The sequence below is a fragment of the Armigeres subalbatus genome, chromosome 1 (assembly GCF_024139115.2).
Source record: "Armigeres subalbatus isolate Guangzhou_Male chromosome 1, GZ_Asu_2, whole genome shotgun sequence".
NCBI lineage: Eukaryota > Metazoa > Arthropoda > Insecta > Diptera > Culicidae > Armigeres > Armigeres subalbatus.
This window is the reverse complement of record NC_085139.1, coordinates 112,541,876-112,569,009: the sequence shown is the minus strand read 5'-3', so window position 1 is coordinate 112,569,009 and position 27,134 is coordinate 112,541,876. Positions and strand designations below refer to the sequence as shown.

General features: G+C 40.1%; 2 protein-coding genes and 1 long non-coding RNA gene across 5 annotated transcripts in view; 1 reads left to right on the top strand and 2 right to left on the bottom strand.

Moving 5' to 3' along the window:
* The window catches only part of LOC134206439 (uncharacterized), a 234,118-nt gene that overhangs the window by 150,675 nt on the left and 56,309 nt on the right, over positions 1 to 27,134 (bottom strand). The window contains exons 5-8 of the mRNA XM_062682155.1: positions 2,285 to 2,469; positions 2,047 to 2,224; positions 1,251 to 1,456; positions 1,078 to 1,180 (exon numbers count right to left, since the gene is read on the bottom strand). Coding sequence (XP_062538139.1) covers positions 1,078 to 1,180; positions 1,251 to 1,456; positions 2,047 to 2,224; positions 2,285 to 2,469 — 672 coding nt within the window. The remainder of the gene's footprint in view (positions 1 to 1,077; positions 1,181 to 1,250; positions 1,457 to 2,046; positions 2,225 to 2,284; positions 2,470 to 27,134) is intronic.
* On the bottom strand, positions 731 to 27,134 carry LOC134204971 (trypsin 3A1-like). Of its 2 annotated transcripts, none has more exons than XM_062679805.1 (5): positions 26,844 to 27,134; positions 2,285 to 2,469; positions 2,047 to 2,224; positions 1,251 to 1,456; positions 731 to 1,180 (listed from the first exon to the last, which is right to left on the bottom strand). In XM_062679805.1, exons 1-5 carry the CDS (start codon positions 26,929 to 26,931, stop codon positions 974 to 976), a joined length of 864 nt encoding a protein of 287 aa, XP_062535789.1. In that variant the 5' UTR covers positions 26,932 to 27,134; the 3' UTR covers positions 731 to 973. The 2 variants fall into 2 exon arrangements, with proteins under 2 accessions (XP_062535789.1, XP_062535788.1); XM_062679804.1 differs by lacking the exon at positions 26,844 to 27,134 and adding an exon at positions 10,628 to 10,767.
* Positions 24,315 to 24,955, top strand: LOC134204972 (uncharacterized). 2 transcript variants are annotated; one of them, XR_009978025.1, is made up of 3 exons: positions 24,315 to 24,537; positions 24,594 to 24,640; positions 24,703 to 24,955. It is a non-coding gene; the product is annotated as an uncharacterized LOC134204972 (long non-coding RNA). The 2 variants fall into 2 exon arrangements; XR_009978026.1 differs by having other exon boundaries at positions 24,699 to 24,955.

The following is a 27,134-nucleotide window of genomic DNA, read 5'->3' as shown; positions in this document are numbered from 1 at the left end:
CAGAAGTAATGCTGGGTGGCAGTTCCTGGGTGAGACAGGGTATTAGCAGAGAGGGTAACTAAAGTAACCTTCCGCTACTTGGGTGGGTTTAGTGGGTCGGCCATCTGTCAACCCCACTCCCTGAGTGATAATTTCAGGTGTCTGTTTGCAGATTTGCCTTCACCCATCTATGAAAAAAAAGGAGGGATTATCAAGCCCTTGAACCCAGCCCTTGCTACCATATTGTACGAACATGTCAGAGTGATGTTACTTTAACATGGCTTTAATACTAACTTGACAAGTATTTGAAATTATGATCAAATAGAACATGCTGAAAGCTTCAGCAAAAAATCTAGGATACTCTTTATATTGCTTCGTTTCTTTAATGGTTAATTACTACGCATCACGTTTACTGCTATAATGTTTCAGAATATTGACAAAGCTGCGGCCTCACAAACTGAACGCCACTGGCACATCCACTAGTTGGGAAAGTTTACCAAACTGGTCCAGCGAAAGAGTTGACCAGCTCGACTGCATTAGCATAAAATATCGATCATTATAAAGCAGTTTTCGATGATACTGTCTGCATAGTAAAATGATCATTGGCCTCGGCCGCCTCATACTTCTCAACCATCGACTACACAGCCAATACTTGCGAGAATTGGGTGATTTACTGGAATTTTGTTTTGATTGTGAACTACATTGGAGACATTCATCGTCGGAAGTAAATAACTACGATATTGTTGGATTTAGAAAATGTATTTTAAGATAAACCTATAAAATTTTTGGTAAAGTAACTAGCTCCCTTTTTGTTTTCCTTCTTACGAATAATGGTGTTTACTAAATCTATTGTTTCTGACTAGAATAAATAAATAAATTAACCTGCTCAAATCCTGGTTTTATGCTGACTGTTGCACTACTGCATATTCCACAATTCTAGGATGGCATACATGTATTAAAATACACTTTGAGATCATATCAAGTCTGGCCTACATCATTGCTCGCTTCTGGCAGCGACATCCCGTGGCATGCAAAGGCATTCTCCTTCAAGCTTGTCGTGAATCCATGGCAAGTAGTTAACGATCCTGGTATAGATACCAGGAAGGTTGGGCCGAGCACATCCTCTACCCCAGGACACCACTCCGATCACCTCCATACTACCAGCATTGCCCATTTTATGCATAGGACCACCGCTGTCACCCTAGTTGAAAGATGATAAGACAAATATTTATAAATATTAGCCAATCATGTCGATCGATATCTATACTTACCTGGCAAGCATCTTTCTTTCCATCGTGATAACCAGCACACATCATGTTCTCGGAAATCTTTTTACTGCCGTACCCTGCCTCCAAGCACTGCTGCTGGGACCAGATCGGTACCATAACCGATCGAAGCGTCTTTGATGGTGGTAGTCTCTCCTCGATGCGTCCCCAACCGGCAACAATTCCCAACGACCCCGTGAAATCATGTTCGCCTGTTGGTAAAAACATGTTACTCAATGGTCTAATGAAGGTAATATTCACCTGTCATAAGACGAGTTTATACAATCCCATTGAATTCCACCACTTAATTGTATCTTGACAGATACGTATTTCGACCTCAACAGTAAGGCCGTCTTCAGTGTACGAGTACGAGACACTGAAGACGGCCTTACTGTTGAGGTCGAAATACGTATCTGTCAAGATACAATTAAGTGGTGGAATTCAATGGGATTGTATAAACTCGTCTTATGACAGGTGAAAACATTCCACTAAAAAGCTCAAAATAATTTTCTTATCGAAGGTAATATTGTTAACTACGACCAACCAGCGTTTAACAGACTTTCTTACAACTCTGTATAACAACCTAAATTCAAAATCTCTATAAGAACTGGGCAAATGCATAAAAAAATTATTATATAAAAATTACAGTTGCAAACTTGTTTCACAATTCCTGTATAGGAGCATACATTTCGTGTATACATATCTATCAGTTTCGTATGTGCCCAGTTTTTAAACAGATTTTGGATTTATGTTCTTATACAGAATTGTAAAACAAAATCTGACAAGCGTTGATTACGTATACCTCCATCCGGAAGGCACGCAGGTTGAATTGTGGGTCCATAACGCAGGGGTTTGTCCAATTCCAGCAAAGCGATGTCATTGTTGAACGTAAAAATGTCAAAGTCCTCATGATCGACGATTCGCTTCACTCGCCGTAGTTCAGTGTAGTCCTTAGCAATGTTGTGTCCACCAAGGTATATCTGAAAATCGGTAAATGAAACGGGATCAGTGTGTTTCTTTCCATTCAATCGATACTATACCCTGATTTCATTTGGCTCGAAGGAGTTAACGCAATGCGCCGCAGTGATTAAATAGTTCTTGGTGAGGACCGAAGCACCGCAGTACAGCTTCCCTTGGCGGAAAAGTCCTGCCAACCATGGGTATTCGTGGGCGTTGGTTTCCTCTCCACCGACGATCCTATTCGATCGACCATTGACACCGCAAACTGGAATGAAAGGAAGTAATACACTAAGTGAATTAAATGAGAAACGAAACTTAATATTAGACTATTTAAGTAGATCATCAGATCAGCTAATAGAATAGCCTTTATGTACTGCACAGGTTACCACATTGTTACGTTCTGTATCATACTGGTACAAATCAATGAATTCTAATTTATTTTCAGGCGCCCGGGCCCTCTTTTCCCTCTAGGATTTGCAAAGTAGGTACAAATATCCGGCACTCCGTGGCGATAGATCCGCGAGATTCCCTTTGACGTTCTTTAATTTTTCTTTAATTGACCTCCCAGTTGTTTGATTCCGTTTCCTAGCATTGTAAATGTCTACCATTTCTATGGAACGTTTCTCGCCATCAAGTAAAAGGAGAATGACATCATTAGTGAGACCTCCTCTTCTCTTAGGAGATATAAACGTCCACCATCCGACCTGATGAGGTACAAGGTCGGAACAGCCAGCGTAGTGTTGCTCTGTTCTAAGCTTTCCAGAAGGCAGAACTAGTTCCCCTCAACGATGGTTCATCCTCCTTTTTTAAGGCAATTCGGCCACCGCAATCGAGATGATCACCATCAGCTGACTCCTCCTTTTCGTGTTAAGGCTCCCCCAGACCTAAGCGATTTCATCGACGCAACGGCGACAACTAGTCGCCGCGATTCTATCGCTGGGTCACTGCAGGCAATGTTCTATTTACGCTTCCATATCAACGGCGACAAAATCGCTGTCGCCAAGCGCTAAAATCGCGTCGTGACAGTCGCATCGCGTGTGTTTGGGGGAACCTTTAAAGTGGTAGTTCACTCCCGGCCTCTATGGAAGCAACCATCTTCCAATTCAGGTTACTGCCAACGTCTCTCTCCATACCATGATGGTGTTATGAAGCTGTCAACTGTGAGTCCTTTGATAGCAGCATTCGAAACGTGTTGGAGCATACTCCCTCGCTAACGCTTCCCTACTTCTCCAAGCTCGTTTTCAATGTCGCTGGTCAATCCATTCAGATCAGTACTTGGCCAGGACGCAAAGGTCTTCGTTGGTGGTTAGACGAAACGTGCTTTAAGTCAGAAGGAAAGTCCCTCGAGCGGTCAGGAGGATTCCTCCTGAGCACCCGAAAATGGTAAATGCAACGGAAAGCTACAAACAAAAACACCATGAGAGCCAAAGGGACAAAAAAAGTCACTTCAACTACACTCAAACAGTTGACATCCAACACACAATCAAATCGTTAGTCATTTACAAATTTAAATGTACGAATGAATAGGATGGCATGTGTTTGAGCAGCAGCAAGCGTCGACTCTCGGTGTCAGCATTGTTATGTGCGGTAGTACAATAGATCTTCACTGCCGTAATCTGAAAAAGTGACATATACGCCATTTTCCAAAAATGGTGTTAACGAGTACTACTCATCGAGCTCTTTAACAGAAAAATGGAAAACATGCATGTTGTAAAATGGCTGTTATGTCACTTTTCCAGATTACGGCAGTTCAGTTTGGTACATATTGGCACAATTTGAAATATAAAAATATGAATATCATTTCAAACTGTAGTGCATGGATTTAACAATTTGAAGTCAGATTTCTAAAATACATGCATCTGATTAGTATATGAAGTAAAATAATCATTATTTATCGCTTCAATTCAACCACAATTCAAAATATTCATTTCAGCCTCGGTAGATATTTATTGTTTTCGCTCGACTATCAATCGGCTATTGAGGATCAGGCGGCAAAGTTTGGAATGGAAGTTTGACAGCATGCTGCGAGATATTCGTGCCTGCAATGCAGAGCGTCTGATCAAAACAAACACGAGTCAATGACGAAGCTGCCTACCGAGTGTCGATGCAAGTGATAGTAAAACGAAGATTTCCGTCCTTGAGCCGTGACCGTTTATTCGAGGCGCCAAAAGGAAGCAGTCGGAGGACTTCTTTGACTCCATCAATCCGGCCTAATCCGCAGCCAAACTGTAGGAGAAGTAAATGCGGGGAAAGTTGCAAGTGAAAATCTTCCCCAATCCACATCGAGTCACAAGATCGTACTATTTCCAATCTGTCGAAGGTGGCCAATGTACTCGGGAAATCACTTCATCACTCGCATCGGAAAGTGGCTTTTCAAGGTCTCATAGTCACTAGAACTATCACGCTGCAGGATTTTCGAGTTCCGCCGGACTTCAATAAACTAGTCCATTTCGTTCGCCCAGTTTTCCTTCGCTCTTGCCAGAAGCAATGGGAAGTCTTCTGGTTCGGATAGAATAAGGGTACCCGATGCTGGAAAACCTTTTAAAACCAGGCAAACCTTTCCCGACGAGTGGCATTTCCAGGCTCAGCCGCGTTAATCCGATCCCTAAGTATCTATGTAGAATGGGGTCTTCAATGGCCTCCCGAAGAGCATCTACATCTTCGTCTATGCGAATGATGTCCTGCTTGTGGTCGTCGGAGACACTCCGGCACGAACGCGTATCTGAACCCATGCAGCGCACTAGTCGCTCATCGATGGGCCTCGTCGGTTGGCTTCACCATGACGCTCCGCCTCTTCGGCCCTAGTCTCAAGCTTAATGGGCATTCGATTCCAAACCGGAAACTCGTCAAGGTCCTCGGAGTCTCCATCGACTGACCTTTTTTCTCGTTTCCAAGCAGCCAAAGCCGACTGCAGATCGAGAGCCCACTGCAGTGCGAGTCTCGGTAAAAGTTCAACATTTTGCTGAGATCCCGGTAAAAAAAATAAGTGTGTACGCATAACTTCCGGACTCCTTCTCTTCACTCCTGCTGAGGTTACCTGTTGAAGCAGGTGGCTTCCAGTTTCGTCACTATGTGCAGTCAACTATACTGCCGTCATACGCATATTTGTCCCATGTTTGCTGTGATTTCCTATGTACATGGGACAGTTATGCGTATAACGGCAGTATAGTTGCCGAAAAGCCACCGCATACGCTTCCGTCATATCCGGATACTACAGGATCCCTATTCTTGTTCAAGGGGATCACTTGTCACCGATCACTCGGCGCCGCATCAAATTTATTTGCAAGCTTCTGCCTAGTCAATGGTGACAATACTTTTCCATTGGAACAAAAACTACGTTGTAAGTCTACTGTCGTATTCCATCCGGCTTCCATATGTTACTTTTACTAATGCGAATCATTCCCGTCTACAAATCCGACAACATACATAGTGTAGAGAACTACTGGCAGATATCAATCTTGAACTGTTTCACTAAAGTTTTTGAGAGTCTTCTGTACGGCGTGTTATACCCAGCAGGACAGTCCAGCATTTCGGAACATCAAAATGGGCTGGCATTTGACAACATCCAACCTAATGGCGTTTACCCATGCAATGACAGACGAATTGAAGAACCGTAGCCAAGTCGATGCTATTTAATTCGACTTTTCAAAAGTGGTTGACAAGGTGACACATGCACTTGTTATAGAAAAAGAACTTGGCTTACCTACTTGGATCATTCGACGGTTAAAATCGTATTTATCTTCTCGAAATGCTTTCGGCGAAGTATATGGCACCAATTCGTATGACTTTTCCTCTGGAGTACCGGAGGACAGACATCTAAATTCGCTCATCATTATTCTTTTTGTTAATAGCTTGAATAATAACCTGAACTCCGGAAAACTGCTTTATGCGGACGATCTGAAAATTTACCATTCCATGAAATCGCTTTTGGACTGCTGTAGTGACTCAACTAAATGCAATGCCAGAACATTACCTGTTATCGGCATTCTATTATCTGTGACTATTGTATGAGTCAGCCAGTGCTTCAGAGAGTTAGGTGCATCGATTAAAGACCTTGGAACCATTATCTACAGTAAGCTTCGCTGCACTGTCTCAGTTACCATCGCTAAGGCCAACGCAAGGCTCGAAATTTTAAGGCGTAACATAGCACTTTGCGCCGCTTACTATGGAACGAACCTTAATCCATACCGAAACGGTTGTGTTTTGATCGACTTGCAACCATCGGCAACTGTCGAACGATGCTATAAAGGATCTTTATTTTCGACGTCATAGCATGCAACATCGACTGCTGTTACATCCTAGAGAATACTCGATTTTATGCACCGTCTAGACAACTGCTATGGATCCGTGACCACCGCACCCATTACGGCCAATATAACCCATTAGATCTACGACTATTCAATGAAGTTGTTTTTTTATGTAGGATTACGTCCTTTGGGAAGGTTGGGGAGTCATTCTGCAGATTCAAATTTGAGATTGTCACGAAAAGGGGTCAGGAAGTATGGCCTAATATCTCAGCCAACTTTCAACCGATTTTGGAGATTTTGGCATTAATCGACCGATGAATTGCCCGATTATTAAAAAAACAATGGGTTGAAAGCGCAAATCTATTTAAAAAAAATTGCCAGGCACTGCTAAAAATCGAAAGGATGACTGTGCCAGTAATAGTGGTGTACCTGTAATAGTGAAAACGCGATTTTCGCTAGATGTAGTGCGTTTTAATTTTTACGAATTACTTCATACAATAGCGCTTGCTCAAAAAAAGTGAACATGTGCGAAAAAGTTTACAAATTTTCCGGAAAAAGATCGAAAAACATAATTTTTCCGTTACTTTTTGGCTCACTTGCACCAATAATAGTGAGGCGTTCCTATAATAGTGAATCCCATAAGAAACCAATGGGATTCACTATTATAGGAACAGAACTTGGCCAGTGCCACTTTCACTTGTCCATGTACTAGTTAATGGAGGAAGCGATTTTGAAAAGAAAACAATATTTTGAAGTATCAACAATATTTTTCCTGAAAAGTAGAGAAGAAAAGCTTTCTGCCAATATATTTAGATCACAGGAAATATATTCCTATCAATAGATATGAATTAAACAAATTGGACCTGTCACTTATACTACTATTACCAGTACACCGACCCTAAACCAACCAATTCCGTTTGTGCATCACAAGCACATGCATCAAAATCATGTAACTTACGAGTTGGGCTCTAATCCTCAGTTCAATTAAAATTTCACGGAGAGCGGACAGACGATCACAAAGCACTAAAGCAGCGATAATGACGCAGCAGTCTCAGCAGAAAGTGGATCGAGAGGCCGTTGCGAACACCAGCAGCACTCAAAAGAAATGTTTGCGCATTGTGCGGTCCATCGCTTGGCTGCTGTTGTGGCGCATTGAGAAAAGAAATACGGTACGGTTCTTTTCTGGACCAACATTTTACCAGAAGAAAGAGTTGGTAGGGGAAGAGGCCCCAAAACGGTGGCTGTATTGAAAATGTATTCTAGATGGTGGTGACTCAAGCGGGAAAACGGTTGTTTTTAGATCCATCATTTTACACGAGAGAAGGTAGAGCCGATTTTTTTTCTTAAAATTGCAAATCATAACCGCTGATTTTCTTCGTGTGTGGTTCGAAAACCCCTCTCTTCTTTCTTTTTAGGTTTAGGTATTTTGCTAACATATGCTGGAGAAAAATGAATAAATCAAATAGCTTTCTTTTCAATGTTTTTGATAGGATAAACATGGGAGCTATGAAGTGAAGAAATGGAACAGAAACCCCATGTAATGCAAGTTAAAAGACACGACAATGTACCACCAACAACACTCACATATGTCAACAGTCATATGATTCTTATAACAGTTCATGTTATCAAGTATAAGTAAAAAGTGAAAGAGTTTTTTTTTCACTTGTTCTGAAATTCATGCATCCTTTTTCAGTAACACTATTTTTGGCATTCATTTTAATTACATCATATAGGGGTAACGGCTCAAACCTTGGCCCATTATGTTACGGTTGAGCACATTTATCGTTATAAATCTTCATATATTGCATTTCCAACCAGAATTATTCCACCAGCCGGCTTGCTTACATTTGGTGTTGACGCCAAATATCAAAAAACGGCGATGAATGTCCGCAATATCTCATTTAAACCAGCGAAAGTCTCGAGAGAAATTTACAAAATGTCGGCATCCTTGTCCCTATCAGGTGGATCATTTTTCAGCCCACTTGGGACGAGTGATTGTTGATTTCGAACATACGAAAGATAAAGATGGGTTGCTGTTTGTAGTACCAGGCAGTCATTTTGCTTGCGTTGAATAAAGGCAGCATGCAAACAAATAGAGAAAATCAAATCATCTGATTGAGCGTGAATTCTAATTGGTTGCATGTAAAATACTACCACACGGATTGTGAGAGTGCGTTTTTGATTCCCCCAATAGCGCGCTTACCAAGGACATGCTAACGAAAATACTATTATATGAATCATTTATTTCCCAAATATTTACCATATTTGCAAGTGAAGAATGAAAGAAAAATGAAAACTGTATTAAAAACTGGAATTGCAAAAAGGCTACATGTTCTAGCCCTCATGTTGTGCCTTCAAACAAATTACATACGTTAAATATTGGCTGCCGCATAATTTTGAGATTTACTGCTAGTTGAAACCATGGCAGTTGTGTTGCTCTCGCTCTCGCGATACTCTCAAAGAAACTTTTTTCCAAAACGTAAACAATGCTTTAGGTGGGGATGATGCATAACGCACTACTGAAGAAAGCCAAGTGTAAAACTTTTTCTATGCAATTCCTTGCTTTGTACTGTGCATAAACAGTTATAACTGAGCCAACTACCTGATATTATTACACAATTATTCATAAATACAATTATTGGATGCTTGTTTTTAACTCTGCCTGCATTGAAGTTTCATGATTGGTACGTGCGTTTGACTCCACTCCTCTCTATATCGATCAGCTGTTGTGAATCCTCTCAAATCTCTCACGTGTTTCAACTTCCCGAGTTGAAAGAATACTTTTTCGGTATCATTTTACAGATCAAAATACTTTTTGCAAGCAATAGTAGATCTGAATTATGATGAAGATATTTGTCGAGTAAATTGACTTGACATTATTCACATGAAATGACGTTGAAAGTTTATCTAATGAAATATACGATCCATTGTATCGTTCCATTATTAAATGAAAAAATGTTTGTAGGATTCGCGCGAAAGAAGATATTCATACACTGATTGAATCATTTATTTGCGAAATTATGAAGAAAATGGTGTATCGAACCCAAAAGGTTGATGCTTGAATCGCTTTCGCTTGAATCGTGTTTGGAAGCCGTAAGGTAGGCAATTATTTTTGGTATGTTGTGCGAATGAAAGCGATTATATCGTGTTTCGAGAAAAGAATCAACCCATTCACAAACTACATGACGTTTTAGGTTGTGAGAGGGTACTTGTCTGAGCGTTAAGGACTTTATAAATTTCAGAACTCTACAATACATTGAGCATTACTAGAGGCTTGGTGTGGGTTGATTTTAGCGTTATGTAATTTGTGAATGAAACTTAACCGCTGAGTGGATTCACCTGTGTTTACAAAAATTCTCAGCATCTCAATCGCAAGCATCGGATATTCTATCTATCTGCAGCTTTCGGTTATTTTCTCCAGTACGGGTTATTGGTGAGAATGTTTTGATTTTAGAGTTTCACCTATACTAACGTAGTGCTACAAATCGAAAGCGCATGCCAACATTTGACTACGGGTGCCCCCAGTATTGTCCAGAAAAGTTTTGGTTGATAATGTCGCTATACTAATAGAAATTGTGAAATAAAAATGATAGCTGACATAGTGTGGTTGTTATCCATTCATCTGATGTGCGAAAGCAGGTATGTTCATTCAGAAAACTCTTTTATTGGGCAAAAGAAAAACTCTAGTACAGCCAGCCTGCATAAGTCAACGAAACATGGCTGCTAAAAAACCGAGTCAAAGTGATTTTTCACGCAACATAATTGCTTTTAATAGTTTAAAAAGTGTATGAATCTAGAGTTATGAAGCAGATATATGTTTGATACACTTTTCTAAAGAAGCAGTGGTTAAAATCTCCCTACAAATCGACGTATTATCGCTGAAATATTGATTAATTTGCGTGATGAGCCAATGTTACATCCAGGGCCAACATTACCGCCGGTTACCCTAACTAAATAGAAAACTTAACAGCATGTTCTTTTGAGAGTTGATATACACATTTTCCGTGAAGGGAAGTAGCGAATAATAGTTTCTTGAAGCACGATACGCAAACTGCTCAAACACTTGCATTTGTATATTTAACTTAGTAACACTATCATTCACACAATTATCACATTTTGCACATAATTTTTCCCGATCTTCGTCACAAGCTTTGTGATCACTTCTTCCCAACTTACTTTCGCGACACTTCGCACGGTATGTACGTTTCGTCATCACGTTTCGCTTGTCACTGACCATTATCATGGACACTCCGGACGCGTCAAGGCAAATTATAATTATGAAACACGACGAATACCCCAATACTCTCGTGGACATGATTGACGGGCCTGTTGTTGTGGGTCCACCCTTCTTTCGTCTGTTCGCTATTTACCTCGGCACGATCAGTACTACATATATCTGTCTGCATGCAGATGCGATCGGTGTTCGTTCCTATACCGGGCAACACGCAATCATGCCTACACTGACTGCTCCCAACGTAACATTTGTTTTGGCCAATGACTCCCGGTCCAACAACACACAAACCGTTCTGATAGATGATGATCAATGTTTTTTGGTGACTTGCACGTATATAAATATGTACAATTTAGCTGTATTTACCCGTTTTTGCTAAACATTGTCATCATTTCAATGGGTACGCTATTGTAGTCAATGTTATCAATAGATGGCATAAACGAAAATATACAATGATAAAAATGGGCGATTAATTAATACTGCCAACCACTATATCAATTAGTGTCTGACAAGGCTTTCGAAAACTCCTAGTGAATTCAATTCAAAAATTGAAAATAGAAATATCCGATTTTGTCACATTCCCTATTTTATCACCGCAAAATTAAACAGGGGGTTATGTAGAAGAAAATACCTCCCATATTAATTTGAAATCGAATGCTCGGAAAGTATTCTGGATTTTTAACTATTTCAAAAGAATCTATCCCCTTTCCAATCCCTACTTCCCAATGACTCTCTCAAGACTGATTCCAGGATAGGTACAAGTAATGACGCTGCTATAGAGAAGTTTGAATTTCAGAATCAGGATTAAAAATGCAAGGATGCACGGTTGTAACAGTAAGGAAGCACGTGCTGGCTTGATCGTCACATTTTCAAGGTTCGCGTATACAACTGAGTGCTTTTATTGCTGTCATTGGTAATGAATACACATTTTCTTATATCAATCGGTTGCATCCATTGACTGCTTCCACTACAATAACAATAAAAAGCGCTCTGCCAGGAGAAACACGCGGGAGGTGTGGCACTTAACTACTTTACACCGACATTCATTGCATAATTCGCATAACAGACTCCATCACTGTGTCATCTTTCAGGATTGTCGTCACTCATGTCAGAGGCGTGAGTGGACATACGAACTAATAACTAGGATCAAGCAAGTGTACGCAGCTATACAAGAGAAATTCAATCATTTCTTAAATTTGAGTTTTTTTTAAGTGAATGTGTTGTTTTGACTCCTATATCCCACTGTCAATGTGAACGTCTCTGTCTGTAAATAGGAAAACTAAATCGAAAAATCACCTAGCATTACTAAATATTTGGAGGACCACATTTGGTAATATCACAATAAAAACAATAACTTGGCCAGACGTTCCGCGATTCGCATAGATCGTGGACAACCCAGGCCCAGATAGATAAATATATGCATTTCGATGTAGTCTATCTTGATCTGGCTACTGCGATTGGTTTCTGACGGGTAGATTGTGACGGGCTAGGTGACGGGTAGGTTGATGAAGGACCTTATTAGGAGATGGCTAAACTTCTACGAAAAAAGTTATATTTTGTGTTAATGCTTGATGAAGTTGATTGGTAAATGCTGAACACTGCGTACCTAAAATACCAACCTGAGAATTTCCTAGACCGGACTGGGAATCGAATCCAGCCACCTTCCGCTTGGTCTTGCTTTGTAGCCGCGCATCTAACCGCACGGCTAAGGGGCTCGTGCCCGTTGCAATAGAGAACGGTACAGTGTAGGGTGAGTGCTAGTAATGGACCCCGTGCGTATAATGGACCCCCTGAACAAAAACCGAGAGTTTACGCTTGAATCTACAATTTCCTGCAAACTTCCATAGGATAAAGTTGCTTCACTAATCAGGGTAGTAGTTCCATACAATTGTTTTGCACTGGGAGACTGAAATTTAGTTATATTAACTTAACGCGCGTTAAACGCGCTAGAGGGTCCATTGCTAGCACAGAAGGGGGGGGTCCATAATAGGCAACAGGAACATGTGGAAATGGAACATGTAAATCAAATAGGGGGACCATAATACGTACACACTTAAAATAAATCGCAGATTTCTGTGAAATTTCACCGAAATCTCAACAGCAGAACTGTTCGGTGAATAATTTTACAGATTTTCGGTGGTTTTGACAGTTGAACAAAGGAAAAATCGCAGAAAATTCGGTGAAATAATTACCGAACAGTTCTGCTGTTGAGATTTCGGTGAATTGAAGCAACCGAAATCTGTGAAATGATTTAAGTGTGTATGTAAACAAACTCGATGTTGCGTATTATGGACCCGGGGGTGGCCATAATAGGCAACCTGGCTACATAATTTTAAAATACCTATTTTAGTAGTAAAAATGAATGTTTTACCATGTGTTATGTACGAAACGCGATGCTGATACCTGATGCTTGTCATCTAGTGCTGCAGAATGGCAATTTGTCATGAGTCTTACTCTAGCAAAGCGATTGAAGTAAGTTTCCGTCGTTAAGGGGTCCATTACTAGCACTCACTCCCTAAAACTGCGCCAGTGCCCGCCATGTGCAATGCATTGTGCATTGATCGAGAGACGAATTTGCTGACAAACAAGACTTTTGTAACAGTCAGCCAGGTGGAAGGAACTCTTCGAAGATTTATGAAAGGGTGAAAACGAAGAAGGTATAATATGATGACGCAGGATGCACATGGTCGGCGGCGATCAAGCTGTACGTTGGATTAGCTTGAGAACGCTCTAAATGAGCTGAAAACAGTAAAGCTGCTGGGAAGGACGAGATCCGAGAACAAAATATATTGGACGAGGGACAATTATGCTGTCTTATTAGGCACTTGCGCAGTATTTCTAAATTAAAAAAATGGTTCATCTAATAACACAACATCAGAGTTGTGTTCATCACTCTTGCTATCTTGTATCGATCTTCTCCAATTTGTGAGAAGTGAGTAACTTCATCTATCGATCCACATTATTTAAAAAAATATAAGAGAATGAAGAACTGCCTACCGGCTGGTTGGATGGACTCATATGCTCGATCACAGACTAGAGTATGTCAGTTTCAGAGGGATCAACCAAATCAACCAAATAGCTGGTTTGATGAGGAATGCCAGTGAATTATGGACGAGAAATATGCTGCCAGGACTGCCAATATCTGAAAATGTGACGCCTACCCCCTTTTTCACAAAAGTAGTAGAGTAGAAGTCATTGAGCTTTTAAACAGAGAAATGGAAAACTTGTAGGCTGTAATGATGCTGGGTCGTTAGGCCGAAGGTCATTAGGCTGAAGGCCATTAGGCATAATGGACATTAGTACGAATGGTCATTAGGCCGAATGAAAAGTGGGGAGTGAGAAGTTCTTCAGAGAAGGAAGAAGGAAGAAAAAATGACAAAGGAAGAAGAAATAAGGATGAAAGAAATAAGTAACAAGGAAGAAAAAAGAGGGAAGAAAAAGGAAGGCAGCAGGAAGAAGGAAAACGGAAGAACGAAAAAAAAGGAGAAAGAAGGAAGATGGAAGAAGAAAGAAGGAAAACGGGAAACAGAAGAAGAAGAAAAAAGGAAAAAAAAAGATGAAATAAGGATTCAGGAAGATGGAAGAAGGAATACGGAAGAAAATAGAAAAAAGATAGAAGAAGAAAGAAGCAGAAAAAGAAGGGAAACGGAGCAAGAAAGAATAGATGAGGAAGAAGGACGAAAGAAGAAGGAAGTAGGAAAAATGAAGACGGAAGTAGTAAGAAGGAAGAAAGAAGAAGGAAAATAGATGATGGAAGAAGAGAGATAGAAGGAAGAGGGAATAAAGATAATGAAGAAGAAAAAAGGAAGTAAGAAGGAAGAGGGAAAAAAGGAAAAGGAAGAAGAAATAAAGAAGAAGAAAGAAGGAAGAAGAAGAAGGGAGAAGGAAGAAAGAAGAAGAAATAACGAAGAAGAAAGAAAAAAGAAGGATGGAAGAAGAAGACAGAAGGAAGATGAAAAAATAAATAAGAAAAAAGTAAGAAGGAAGAAAGAAGAAAGAGGAAGGAAGAAAGAAGAAAGAAAGAGGAAGAAAGAAGAAAGAAAGAGGAAGAAAAAAGGAAGAAGGAAAATAAAAGAAGAAGAAAGTAAGAAGAAAGAAGAAGAAAGAAAGTAGAGTAAAAAGAAACAGCAAAGAACACAGAAGAGAGAAGAAATAAGGAAGATGAAAGTAGGAAGAAGCAAGAATGAAGAAACAAGAATGAAGAAGCAAGAAGGAAGAAGAAAGAAGGGGAAGGAAGAAGAAAGAAGGAAAAACTTCTCATTTCTCACGTATTGCTTCTTACTTCCTATTCGGCCTAATGGCAATTCGGTCTACGGGCTTCGGCCTATTGGCCTGACACCTTTGTAATTTAGTGCATACGTTATCTTCCAGATTACGACAGAGGAGTAGAGGTGTGCGCCGGTCCGAAAATCGGCGACGGCGGCGTTTGTCAGAATTTTGGTCGGTGGCGGCAGCGTTTTCGACGTCACGCTAAAAGCCATTTTAACCGACTGCGGCGTGAATCGGCGTGGCGATTTTTTTTTATAACGTCCCCGGAGGTTTTTTTTTCATTTTTTGGGATTTTTTTAAGAGTATATTTTCCAAAAAAAATCTTTAAGTTTTTCCAAAATATTCATTATATGAAATTATTTTCGAATTTTCAAAAGCTCTTTGTAATTCCAAAGGAAAATTATTTGGAATTTCAGCGGAATTTGTTTTCGGAATATACATAAGCAACAAGAAATGTTCCATATTTTGTACTGAAAATTATTTGTAAAATCCTCGGAAAGTTCCTGATGAGTTTTTGTTGAATATTTTGTGAAATATACGCTGAACATTTTTCTGAATATCTGCGGGAGGATACTCCTGGATAATTTCCGGTGCAGTTCCTGAAGAAAGCTAAAAATTTATATTTTGACGTTGGCTTTTTCAGTCTAATTTGATTAAGACGGCTAGTTTGGCATAGCCCGACGTTTCGGTCCCGTGTATTGGACCTTTTTCAAGGGATAAGCTGTCGGCCGACTCTTGTCTCTCCCGACCGACAGCTTATCCCTTGGAAAAGGTCCAATACACGGGACCGAAACGTCGGGCTATGCCAAACTAGCCGTCTTAATTAAATTAGACTGAGAAAGCCAACGTCAAAATATCCATTCTACCAGTCGCAATCTCCTACAAGCACTAAAAATTTATTCATTATTATTTATTTATTATTATTTTTCAGCAATGTATTAAAAAAAAACAAAATTACTAAGGATTTCAAAGCAGTTCCTGGAATGACTTCCGGACAAAATTTCTGGATCATTTTTTATGGTATCCAAAGGAATCACTTAAGGCGGGTCCATAGGAATTTTCTGAATTAATCCGGATAAATTGATGAGTTCCCGAAAATTTTCCTGAAGGAATTTCGAAGGATTCCTAAAGGAATTCCCGCAGGAGACCTAAAGGATGTAACATGGTCACTTTTGTATATATTATTTTTAGATTTAAATGTATATTATTTGCTATTATTATAAATATATTAGATTGTTATCATATTTTGGATGCTTCAATGTTAATTTATTCTTTGTGTTAAATTTGTTTATCATTATTATAATGCTCGTTCAATGCTAAATACACTTAATTCCCATAGTTCACTTAAAATATATTGCGATAATAAATGTCACCATTCCGAATAAAATGCACCCCTACTTAAATCCGCATAATTGGCATACAAGAATGTCGCCTTAGGAAATTAGAACAGTCAAGCCATCGTTCCCCAGCCACCACCAAAACCGATCTAGCTCGAAAAGTCCAAAGTTCAATCCCGAACCATTCTCTCTTTTTTAACTGGTCCGCACGCATGTGCGATGCTAATGAGGAGAATTATCCAGACGGCATAAGTGTGAAAGAGATGTAGCTTCAGGTGACACGAAGGAAAGGTTGATGAGAGTTGATTGTTCGAAAAGGTCGTTGAATCACTTCGGGGATTTGACGCACTTCCGGCCACGAAGACCGTGATAGTCGCATTTAATCTGAGGACTTTTTGGACTTCTACTCGTTCACTTTGACTTGAACCGTGGAAGAGGCGAGAGTGCGAGTAGTTAGTACTTATATGTACTTAGTGTCGCGGTGTGTTTAATTTGGTACGTTTAAATGTGAGAAGTCTTAAGATTAAAATTAAAGTTAATTCTGTTCCTTCCGTGTAGCCCAAAGTTCATCATTAGGGTCAAAGGTGACGTGCGGTCAACTTTTTGTGTGTGGAAAAGGTAAATTCATTGAGATGTTTGAGTGGAGATTTGTAATTGATTGCGTCGCAACAGCCGTTCGACGGCTTTTTGTCTAGGATCGATTCTATCGATATCCAGGCCAGCTCGGCACACCGCAACTTTTCGCCAAGCGCGCTCTCGACCCCACGCTTCATCGTCAAGGGTCCCGGATCGGGGGAGATCTCGGAAGGGAGGTTCGATTCTCCGGCAGAGCAAAGGCTTTTTTTTTGTAAATCCCAACCCGTGGAAACCGTCCACGAAATCGACGTCCGTTGTCGGCGTGATTCGCAGCACCAGCACGGAAGCCGTCTGTCTTGGAATCCCCTTAAGCGCAGTTCATTATCATCGCCCCGGCCACCATTCGTCGGTATAGGACCACCTGCCGGCCGGGAAGCTGCAAGGACTACGGTACCGTGAGTAGAAAACAAGCATGCATGCATATCTCCACACACACACGAGCTCGATAATCACAACGATAGCCTAGGCTAGCCATCGCTAGATCCAAAAATAGAAAACCGCACACAAGTAGGAAGCTAGGAAGAGAAAGAGGGAAGAAGGAAGTGAAGAGTAGAGAGTGAGACAGGAACGAATATGAATAAAACCCTAGGGTAATTGAAACCGCAATAAATGTATATCTGTCTTGTTTCCGTTGAATAAATGCGTTTCCGTTAAGTAAAGCTTCCATGTAACGATAATTGTAGTCCGAAGGATTTCTCATGTTTTTCGCGTCGTTCTAATTGTAGTTTTTGTTCAGTGTTGTACTCCAGGTTGGGCTGCCCGGTAAATCAGCCTCAGCACTCACGTGTCCTAGACGGTCATACGATTTGGGAAGAGAAGAAGTCCGTCCGGTGAGGATAACTCGTGAGTGGTGTTTTAGGTAGAACGACGGTTAGCATCAGTTTTTTCTTCGGGTTCCTTGAGACAGAATCTTTCGCTTATTCCCGACAGATGGTCCCCTTATAGCTCAGACACATAATAAAACCCGCCCTGAGGTTGGGTTTCGCCGGGCATCTTAAAAGCGACGGACGGTCCTCTTTGAGGTGGCGCTTAAGCCGTCCGTTTTTCGAGCTGGGTCACGAATCGGTGAGCGGAACTGCTAGCGCAAATTACGCGCTATAAATTTTGGCGCCCAAACGTTTAGAAGGCAGACTAATTTTTCAAATTTTTCGGCGCTTGTTGAACAATTACACAGTTTGGAGATTTTCTTCTGTTTTTGCTAAAATACACCCAATTATACAAAATATATTTATTAAAACTTATATGCGGTACATTTCATACATTTACACTTATACTCTTATATTACAAATAAAATTGTTGTTTTCGTTATTTATAATTTACTACATTTTTTCTGTTTTCGTGTTATTTATTATTTACTCGTTGAATAGTGTAAGTGAACTCATTAGTGTTTTGATTTATTGTTAAGACCTGTACGCATCCTACTATTTAAATGATGTTTCCACACGCTGATTATCTAACGAATGAGGAGATAAATTATGAACTAATTTTGCGAAATTACCGAGAAGACATAGGAAAAGATGATCAAACTAAGCTTCGCCTATTACGTAGGCTGTTTCAAACCGATCAGAAAGACGGGAGGGATTATAGGTCGCCTTATAGGTTCGAGCAAGAGGTAGATATAATTACGAACAGAGTTAGGCAAATTCAGCAAGCATGGCTGGAAAAAGAAGGAGATCCTGGTCTAGTGTCTCGATTGCGACACTATTACCTTCGGGTCAGGAGAGGTAAAACCTTGGACAAAGAAGTGGAGAAGATCAGGAAGGAGTTACTTAGGTCCATCTCGGATATGCTTCGCAGTAATACGGAACATTGTTCAGGCGACGAGGCAAGTAATACAGGGACCAAGCGAAAAACTGCAACGCAGGTAAATAATTCCTCAGAGAAGACACTGGGTGAGGAAGGCTCAACGACAGAACCAAATTTGGATGATCGCAGCCAACCAACGTATGAGGAACTACTTGAGAAGGTTCGGGAGCTTAAGACCACGATCAAACAGTTGAGATCACGGGAAGCCCACGATCAAAAGCGACAATCGCAACCAAGGGACGAAACCCCGAAACACGAAGCAATCAAAAGTAGACATTCGGAACACGTCGACATAGTAGGTGATAACGGTGAGCTGGGAGGAGTAGTTCAAAACGAAATTAAACATCGCACAAGCAGAACGTATAGCAGTAGAAGACAAGCCAATGAATACAAATCAGCCCGAGACTACTTGACCAACGAATCAGACAGCGACCTCGAGGATGGTGGACATTCCAACTGGCCACACCCACACCAGTATCGAGATAGACAAGCCGACAATAGCCGGAACCAGAATCGGTCAGAAGGGAATAGAAGATACCGAAGGACACCTAGCGATGAACGGTTTAGCACTAGAGCCTCCTGGGCATCAGACGGTTATCACAATAGAAACTCTCGACAGTCTCGAAGGATAGAGCACTGGAAGCTCTCCTTTTCCGGAGACAACCGAACAGCTTCGGTTGAAAACTTCTTGTACAAGTTAAAAAAGATAGCAGTGCGAGAGGGTGTGTCAGAGCAGAGTCTTCTACGAGACATTCACCTCATTCTAGAAGGGCAGGCATCGGACTGGTTTTTTACCTACGTAGATGAATTCGAAGAATGGGACGATTTCGAAGAGAAGATTAGGTTCCGTTTCGGAAACCCGAATCAGGACCAAGGAATTCGACAAAAAATCCACGAACGAAAACAGCAGCGAGGAGAGTCGTTCAGTGCCTTTGTTTCAGACATAGAACGCCTGAACAAAATGCTCTCGAAACCGCTTTCCAGGAGGCGTAAATTTGAAGTGGTGTGGGACAATATGCGCCCACACTATCGATCTAAAACATCTATTATTCGAGTACGTGATTTGGATCATTTAATTCTACTCAATCATAGAATCGATGCAGCAGAGAGCTGTTTCCACTCGCATCAAGATACCAGAAACGGCGAACCTCGAAACCAACGGAATATTCATCAAGTTGAATGTGCATCATCGCAGGATGAAACAGAGGAAAGAGAAGATCTGGACGTTGTAGATGCAATGGTGAACCAGGAGGGACAAAGGCAGAGCGGGAGAATTCAGAGGAATGGAATAAGACACACGAATACGACGGACCAACAACAGAGAAACCAGACTCTGATTAACCAATGCTGGAACTGTAGGAAACCGGGCCATAACTGGCGGGATTGCAAGGAACCAAGATCAATCTTTTGCTACGGCTGCGGCGAGCTAGGACGAACCATTCGGTCATGCCAACGATGTGCGGACTCAAGCCGCAGATGGACTGGACCACGACAGGGAAACCACTAATGGGATGTACGTTGGAGAACCCGGACATTCCAGTGGATAAAAATGTTCTCCCAAGGTTTCATTTCGATCCAGTTGATCGTATTCACACAATCAGAATCCAAAGCAAGCGATGTCCCTATCTACGAATAAACGTATTTGATACTGAACTGGTCGCCTTACTCGATTCCGGAGCTGGTATAAGCGTAGTTAACTCTTTGGAGCTGTCGGAAAAATACGGACTAAAGCTGCAGCCAACCAGACTCAGAGTCTGCACGGCCGATAACACAGAGTACAGATGTCTTGGTTATCTCAACATACCATACACTTACAAGAACATTACGAAGGTTGTTCCAACGGTAGTGGTACCAGAAATCTCCAAACCCATTCTCGGTTGCAATTTCTGGCGTAGTTTTGGAATCACTCCTATGGCGGACTTGGGTAACGGTCCAGAACAGGTGGGTCAATACACCGACGTAAATGAAGCGATTACCTTCACTCTGGAGCCAATGGGAGAACTACCAAAAGTCCCAGTGCCAGAGAGTGATTCAACCCTCGACATTCCAACCTTCGATATTCCTTCGATATTAAAAAAAAAAAAATTAGTAGATTCTGTGAAGGATTTTTTCTAAAGGAACTTTGGATGGAATTCCGAATGAACTTTCCAAAGGAATTCCTACAGGAATTTCCAAAAGCACTCTCGTACGATTGTCTTTATTTGAGAGGATTTCAGCTCTAGCTGGCTCACCTCTTATCATTTCGAGCAGCACACATATTGCACAAAAGTTTCTGTGACCCATAAGCAACCGAATTTAGTCACTTTTGAGTTGCTGCAACCAAATCGTGCTGGATTGTGCTGCTAGGGATAATGTTTTCAAAATGAATTTATGAATAGATTCCCGAAGGAATTGAAATTAATTTACTATGTAAATTTCAAAAGAATTTTCGAAGGTTCAAAGGAATTTGGGCAGAGGTGCTAAAAGAAATGTCTAGAAATGTCCGAAGGAATTTCCAAAGAAGTTTCTGGAGGAATTTTCAAAATAAAAAATACCGGGAATAATGTCCTATAGGAACTCCAGAAAAAAAAATTCCAAAAAAACTCGTGAATGAATTTCCGAAATAATCTCTAAAAGAATTTTCGTACAAATATCCGGAACAATTCCTTAAGGACAAGCATCACAGAATCTAGAACTAAATTCACTCACGTTTTCAAGGGCACACCACTCAATGCTTTTGGTTTTATTATTTCAGCTTTGCTGCGTCGCAGCCTGCGTGGAATAATGGAAATGACAGTTGTGCGATGCTTTCATATCGTGGTGTGTCCTTGAAAACTCCAGTGAATCTCGATTGATGCTTGTGCTTAAGGTGTTTTCTAAAATTTTCGTAAAGATTTTTTCGAATTAATTCCTAAAACATTCCCAGCGAATTAAAAGAAATCCGAAGCAATTTCCAGTAGAATCATAAGTTCTAAAACACTAGTTGCGCCAACCATTAAAATTATTTTGCTTCAGTAAGCTTAACTTGGCCTATAGGACACTGCACGGACTGCTTTGTCTCTTTTTCGCTGCAAAGAAATTAGAAAACAACAAGGCCAGTAAACGTCAAATTTCATGAAGAACGAAAGAGAAAGATACTTGTCCGTGCAGTGCCCTATGTAGTCCATCATGTTGTAGTGTATGATTGGCTACATCAACAACATCGGTTTGACACTTAATATCGGTTTTTTGGCTGCTATGTTTAAGCGCACTAGATGTTGGTCACACAAACTGAAACGACATTAGCAGTTTTATACTTTTGTATCAAATCAACTCAAGACAAAATTTTCAAAACGACTTATCTGCTTCTGTAAACAAATACTCAAACGACGATTTGACGAATCTGATAGCTCTCCCACGCAAACCAACACCATCAACAGAAAGCGGAAACCTTCACCTACCTATTGATGGTGTTGGTTTGCGTGGGAGAGCTATCAGATTTGTCACATCGTCGATTGAATCTTTGTTTACAAAAGCAGATAAGTCGTTTTGAAAATTTTGTCTTGAACTGTAGTATTTCCCGACGAATTTCTAAAGGAATTACTTTATTTACAAATTTACAAAGGAATCGTCAAATGATTTTGGTAAGGGATATTCGTTCGAAGTTCTAAATGAATTCCCGAAGAAATTTCCACAAATTTCTGGAGCAATTCTTTAATAAGTTTATTTGAGTTCCCCTAATGAAATTACCGAATTGAAATCGATTGAATTCTCGAAGAAATGTTAAAAGATTATCTGAAGAAATCTCCAAAGTATTTTATGAAGAAGACCCTAAATGATTATCTGAAGAAGGCGAGCTCGGTGGTCTAATGGCTACCGCTTCTGCCTTATAAGCAGGAGGTCGTGGGTTCAATTCCAGGCTCGTCCCTTTCCTACTTTGTATTTCTATCATAGTTCTCTCTGTGTTTCACGTTCTACCAAAACGATTCCTACTATTATAACCTTCCACACTAACAAATCCAAAACCTCCCGTGGCACCTATGAGAGTTCGTAGAGTTCTCAGCATCTTTCTTAAGTAGGTGTCGAACTAATCATCCTTCCCCTTCCTCAGCATTCGCAAGGACGTGGACAGAACAGATCTCGACTATTGGAGAGTGCATTGCCAGGCTTGTACCACCTACGAATTTGTGCGAAATGCTCAATGCTAATGCTACTGCTAAGACCCTAAATGAATTTCTAAATGAAAGTTCCGAAGGAACTCCTGAAGGAAATTACGAAGCAATTCTTGGAATGCCCTCTTTGAAGGGATTTCCGAATTCATTTTCAGAAGTTATTTTCGGAGGAAAGCCTGATGTTTCGCAGGTTACTGATTCTTCATAAATTCACATTAATTACCCAACGTATCTCTCATAAACTCCTTGATTGGAGAAATAGGGGGCTAGCTTCATTCTAGTGGAGATTGTAGGAAGGTTGCATTCATGACAGGATGGGCGGAAATTTATTAAATTTATTTTCAGAAGTTTGCATGTTTTCATAAATTTATGTTTTCCGAATGAATGTATTTACGGACCATGTTCAATTCTGGGAAAAATATTACTTTTAATTGCGAAGGTGAAGTTTCAAATCGTTGTTTCAACTTGCCCCGCGCCACGTATTTCTATTTGCCCCGATGGGTTGAGAATGCGGACCAATTTCAAACAACTAAAATACAAAAATTAAAACGGGTCTTTCATAGATTTTTCATAATCATTGATTACCTACCGTGAAAATTTGATGAAAAAATTCTTCCACTCATCATTTTGAGACCAAATAGTTGGTTGGGATTTTGCAAAAGGAGACAAATAAACAGGGATTGCTTTTGAAAGCTGCAATCTTCCGGGAATGGCAGTCAGAAGGTGCGTTTGTTATAGTAGCTCGTTGAAAAAAAAATCAGGGCATTCGGTCATTTCCTATCTAAATTACAGCTTCCGTTTAAACTGACCCCGCATTTCAACTTGCCCTGGTGTACCTTATTATGATGCAAATGCAGAAGTTGTAGTTGAAGCACAGGAGTAATACGAAGGATGTTGCGAAGTGTTACGTGACTGCCAATGACGACGGCACAAAACTGTATCCGTCACGTGTAATGATCTAGATACAAAAATTTCAACAGACAACACTATGGTGGCAGCCAGATAAAATTATCAGATGCTGAACGGTGACAATGGAGTTGTATAAGAAAAAGGATAAACATATTCGATGAAGGTCAAGCTTGGTAGAGGGCAGCCACACCAACCAATCTCCAATCATTTAAAACTTATGGCAGGAATTGACTACTGAATATTGTGTGAACCTCATATGTCCTATCTATAAGAAAATGCGTGCTCACGGCGTATAAAAATCTGTCGCGTATTCTCATGCCCCTTTGGGAATCCACCGTCGGCCATTGCCAAAAAGGTTCTCAGAACCTTTAGCATGCCGCCAATTGTTTTCGAATTCCAAGTCGGTAAAAGTCAATCCTCTTTTATCCAGCTTTTTACGCTAGCCATAAATTAACAAGGGGTGAATCGAATTTGACATATGCTGTGAACTTATTTTAAAATAGTATCTTGGAAGCCATGAACTACTTACTGATCTGCCAATTTAAAGTAAACATCAAAATATGTTCTGAAATTCGAGTGCATTAATTCATGTGCACTTTGTGGAATTATTCACATTTAGCTTGTTTTTAGTTACAAATCTAATATAATTCTTTTTAGGATTTTGGCTAAACGTACAGAACACATCGACTGTCTCTCAAAATTCTCCTGAGAATCAGAACAATTTGGAAAGAACAGATCTTAGTCTAGGATCTATTCGATCGGCTCACGGTATACGACTTCACATGATTGCATATTCAACGATCTGAATAAACACTTTTTTACAGGCTACCGGAGGATCGTTGTTATCGGATAGCTCACTCTGTATATTCGCGTGAGAAGCCTTCAGCTTGATAAATCGTATTGAATAACTGAATTTATGTGACTTCTAGATAGTATGTGATAGCCGATAACATTGGGAAATCAAAGTGTCAGATCGTTTCGCAATGGTTGCGCCAAATACAATGCTACCAGAGCAAGGAACTTTTCCAATTCGATGCGGAAGTAATCTGTGCGCGGAGACGGGATATAGTTGTCTTTGTTCGAATCACAAATCTTAAAACCTTAAGAAACAAAAGAGATCCTCTAAAAGTTATGCCCGCGAGATTATTATCCGCATGTCATATCTCTCTTGGCTATGCTTGTCTAGCTTTTTTATCGTGAATTAATAATTATTACTTTTCTCGTAGATATTGTATTACTTAAAATTTTATTATGTACTGGTTTTAAATAGAGGTTGTTTGCAATGCTTTTTTCATTATTCATAAGGAACCGAATGATCAGAAAAATATTTTAAGCGCTTTTTTAGCTTTTAGACGGTTGAACCGAATGATGTCTACTGATTGATAGCTAAACTATAATAATTCAATAAGGGGGTATATAAGAACTTATAAGGGTTTAATTACAATTTATATTTGAATTATCTTGTGACCACAAATTGATTATGAATAACGTCTGCTGGAATCTGTTTTAGACCGAAGTAACATTTAACATAACATTTGTACTAGATTTCTACAGGCTCCAGTCTTTTCGGGTATCAAATAAACTAGGAAATCATCAGGAAAAATAGCTTTGCACAAATAATACGGTGCTGGGAAGGTAAACCATGAAAACGCAATTGCGTACCCCAGAAGCGTGGTGAACATACATTAGCTTATTGTCTTCGCACCTAGAAGAAGCAAACATAGAAATACATATATTATTAGGGAAACAAATAATTTAATAATCAAACCATGTTTCAAAGCGTTTCGGTGTTCGGTGAATTTCAAACAAAATAATGACATTTGTTTTCACTGAATTTGTTTAATAATCACAGATTGCTAAGATTAATTTATAAAAATTATGGTGGACACAGCATATGTCAAAAGGGGTGATTCAACGCTTTATGGCACTAGCGCGTAAAAAGCTGGATAGATTTTCAGATAGTAAATACTTGTGGGCGTTTCAGATTTACAAGATTTAATCCCTTTTCCTGGATTAATCTTAATTATCAGAGGATAATGATTTCAATTTTTATGAAAACTTTTCACGTAAAATAAGTAGGCGAGTTGTCGCCGGTGACAACTTCTCAAATTTTGAACTCAAACGACAATAGACAAAGAATTTTCATTCAAACTAATAACATAATTGTCAAACTAATAACAGTCCCTTTATATCTTATGTATCTTTATATCTTTATGCCTTATGGTTTCATGATAGTAACGAAAAAGAGTTCAAAATGTAACGGTAAATGATTCAAATCAAGATACGACTTTCAAACGATTCTGAACCGATGGCGAGTTTTTATCACTTGATAATTTGAAGATCGCGAGTAAGTTTTGATCAACCTCGATTTTTTGAAAATTTGATTTTTCCCATCCCTGGTTCGGTGTAGACACGTTTGTACAGGAGGACACAAAGCGCAATGAGCTAGATGGGCCAACCAGGTGCACAAGGACTTGGGGAGCAGTATTTTTTTCTTTTATATATATTCTGATAGGTGCATTGAAAAGAAAACTGGAAATAAATTACGTTCTACGGAAACAGCTGCATATAACGACTAAAGCTGTAAATTACATCTACTCATTTTTTACTCCCTCATTAGGATCTATTCTATGTGTTGAAAGTTCACGTTCTGAGATTCTTTCATTCAATCGGTTTTAGTTAATTTGTCACGAGATCACATATTTGTTTGTTCTAAAATATTCACAACCTTTCCCATACGCCTCCTTTTCAATGACACTCATCACACCACCGGTGCTCGTCTTCAATAATGTTGTTTGCATTTCTAGCCCTTCATCACCACCTCAGACGAGAGCTTCCACTGTATATTGTTTACACGGTTAACCTTTCACTTTCGATATCTGCGCGAACTGCAACTGCGTCAAATGTAGGCTAATGTGCCCTAAATACATTTCGATGTTTATTTTTAGCCCATAATGTGATGATTTCGAAATGAGACTGGATCCGCAACACTTATCATAACACCAATGCATTCAAGATCACACTTCTCCTGATCACGCGCTGTACACTGTTCAGTGATGGGGTTCAACACCTACCGCAATTGCAGCTTCCGTTACGTGCCGCCGAAACTGCCACCGTAATGCGCACCAAGGATATGAAACTCAACAGCAGTACTATCTGCATCCTTACGGGAACTGTTATCACGTGTCTGTAATGTGTTCTAAATCGAAAACCGCGCCAGGCGATGTCGCGATCCGACCGAGGGTGACTGTTTTGCGTAGTAAAAAAGCAAGAATGGAACGCGATTTTTTTTTTCACGGGCGGTGGCGGCGGCGGCGTTGTCGGTACTCAAAAATCGAACTCGTCAGTTGACAAGACGAGTCAAG

What these genes read in the sequence shown, in the direction of transcription:
- LOC134204971 (XM_062679804.1), bottom strand. Translation starts at nt 10,766, where the DNA reads ATGTCCACGAGAGTATTGGGGTATTCGTCGTGTTTCATAATTATAATT. An exon ending in CCGTGCGAAGTGTCGCGAAA is followed by an intron (nt 2,470 to 10,627) that starts GTAAGTTGGGAA and finishes CTTTCATTCCAG; the next exon opens with TTTGCGGTGTCAATGGTCGA. An exon ending in TCGAGCCAAATGAAATCAGG is followed by an intron (nt 2,225 to 2,284) that starts GTATAGTATCGA and finishes ACCGATTTTCAG; the next exon opens with ATATACCTTGGTGGACACAA.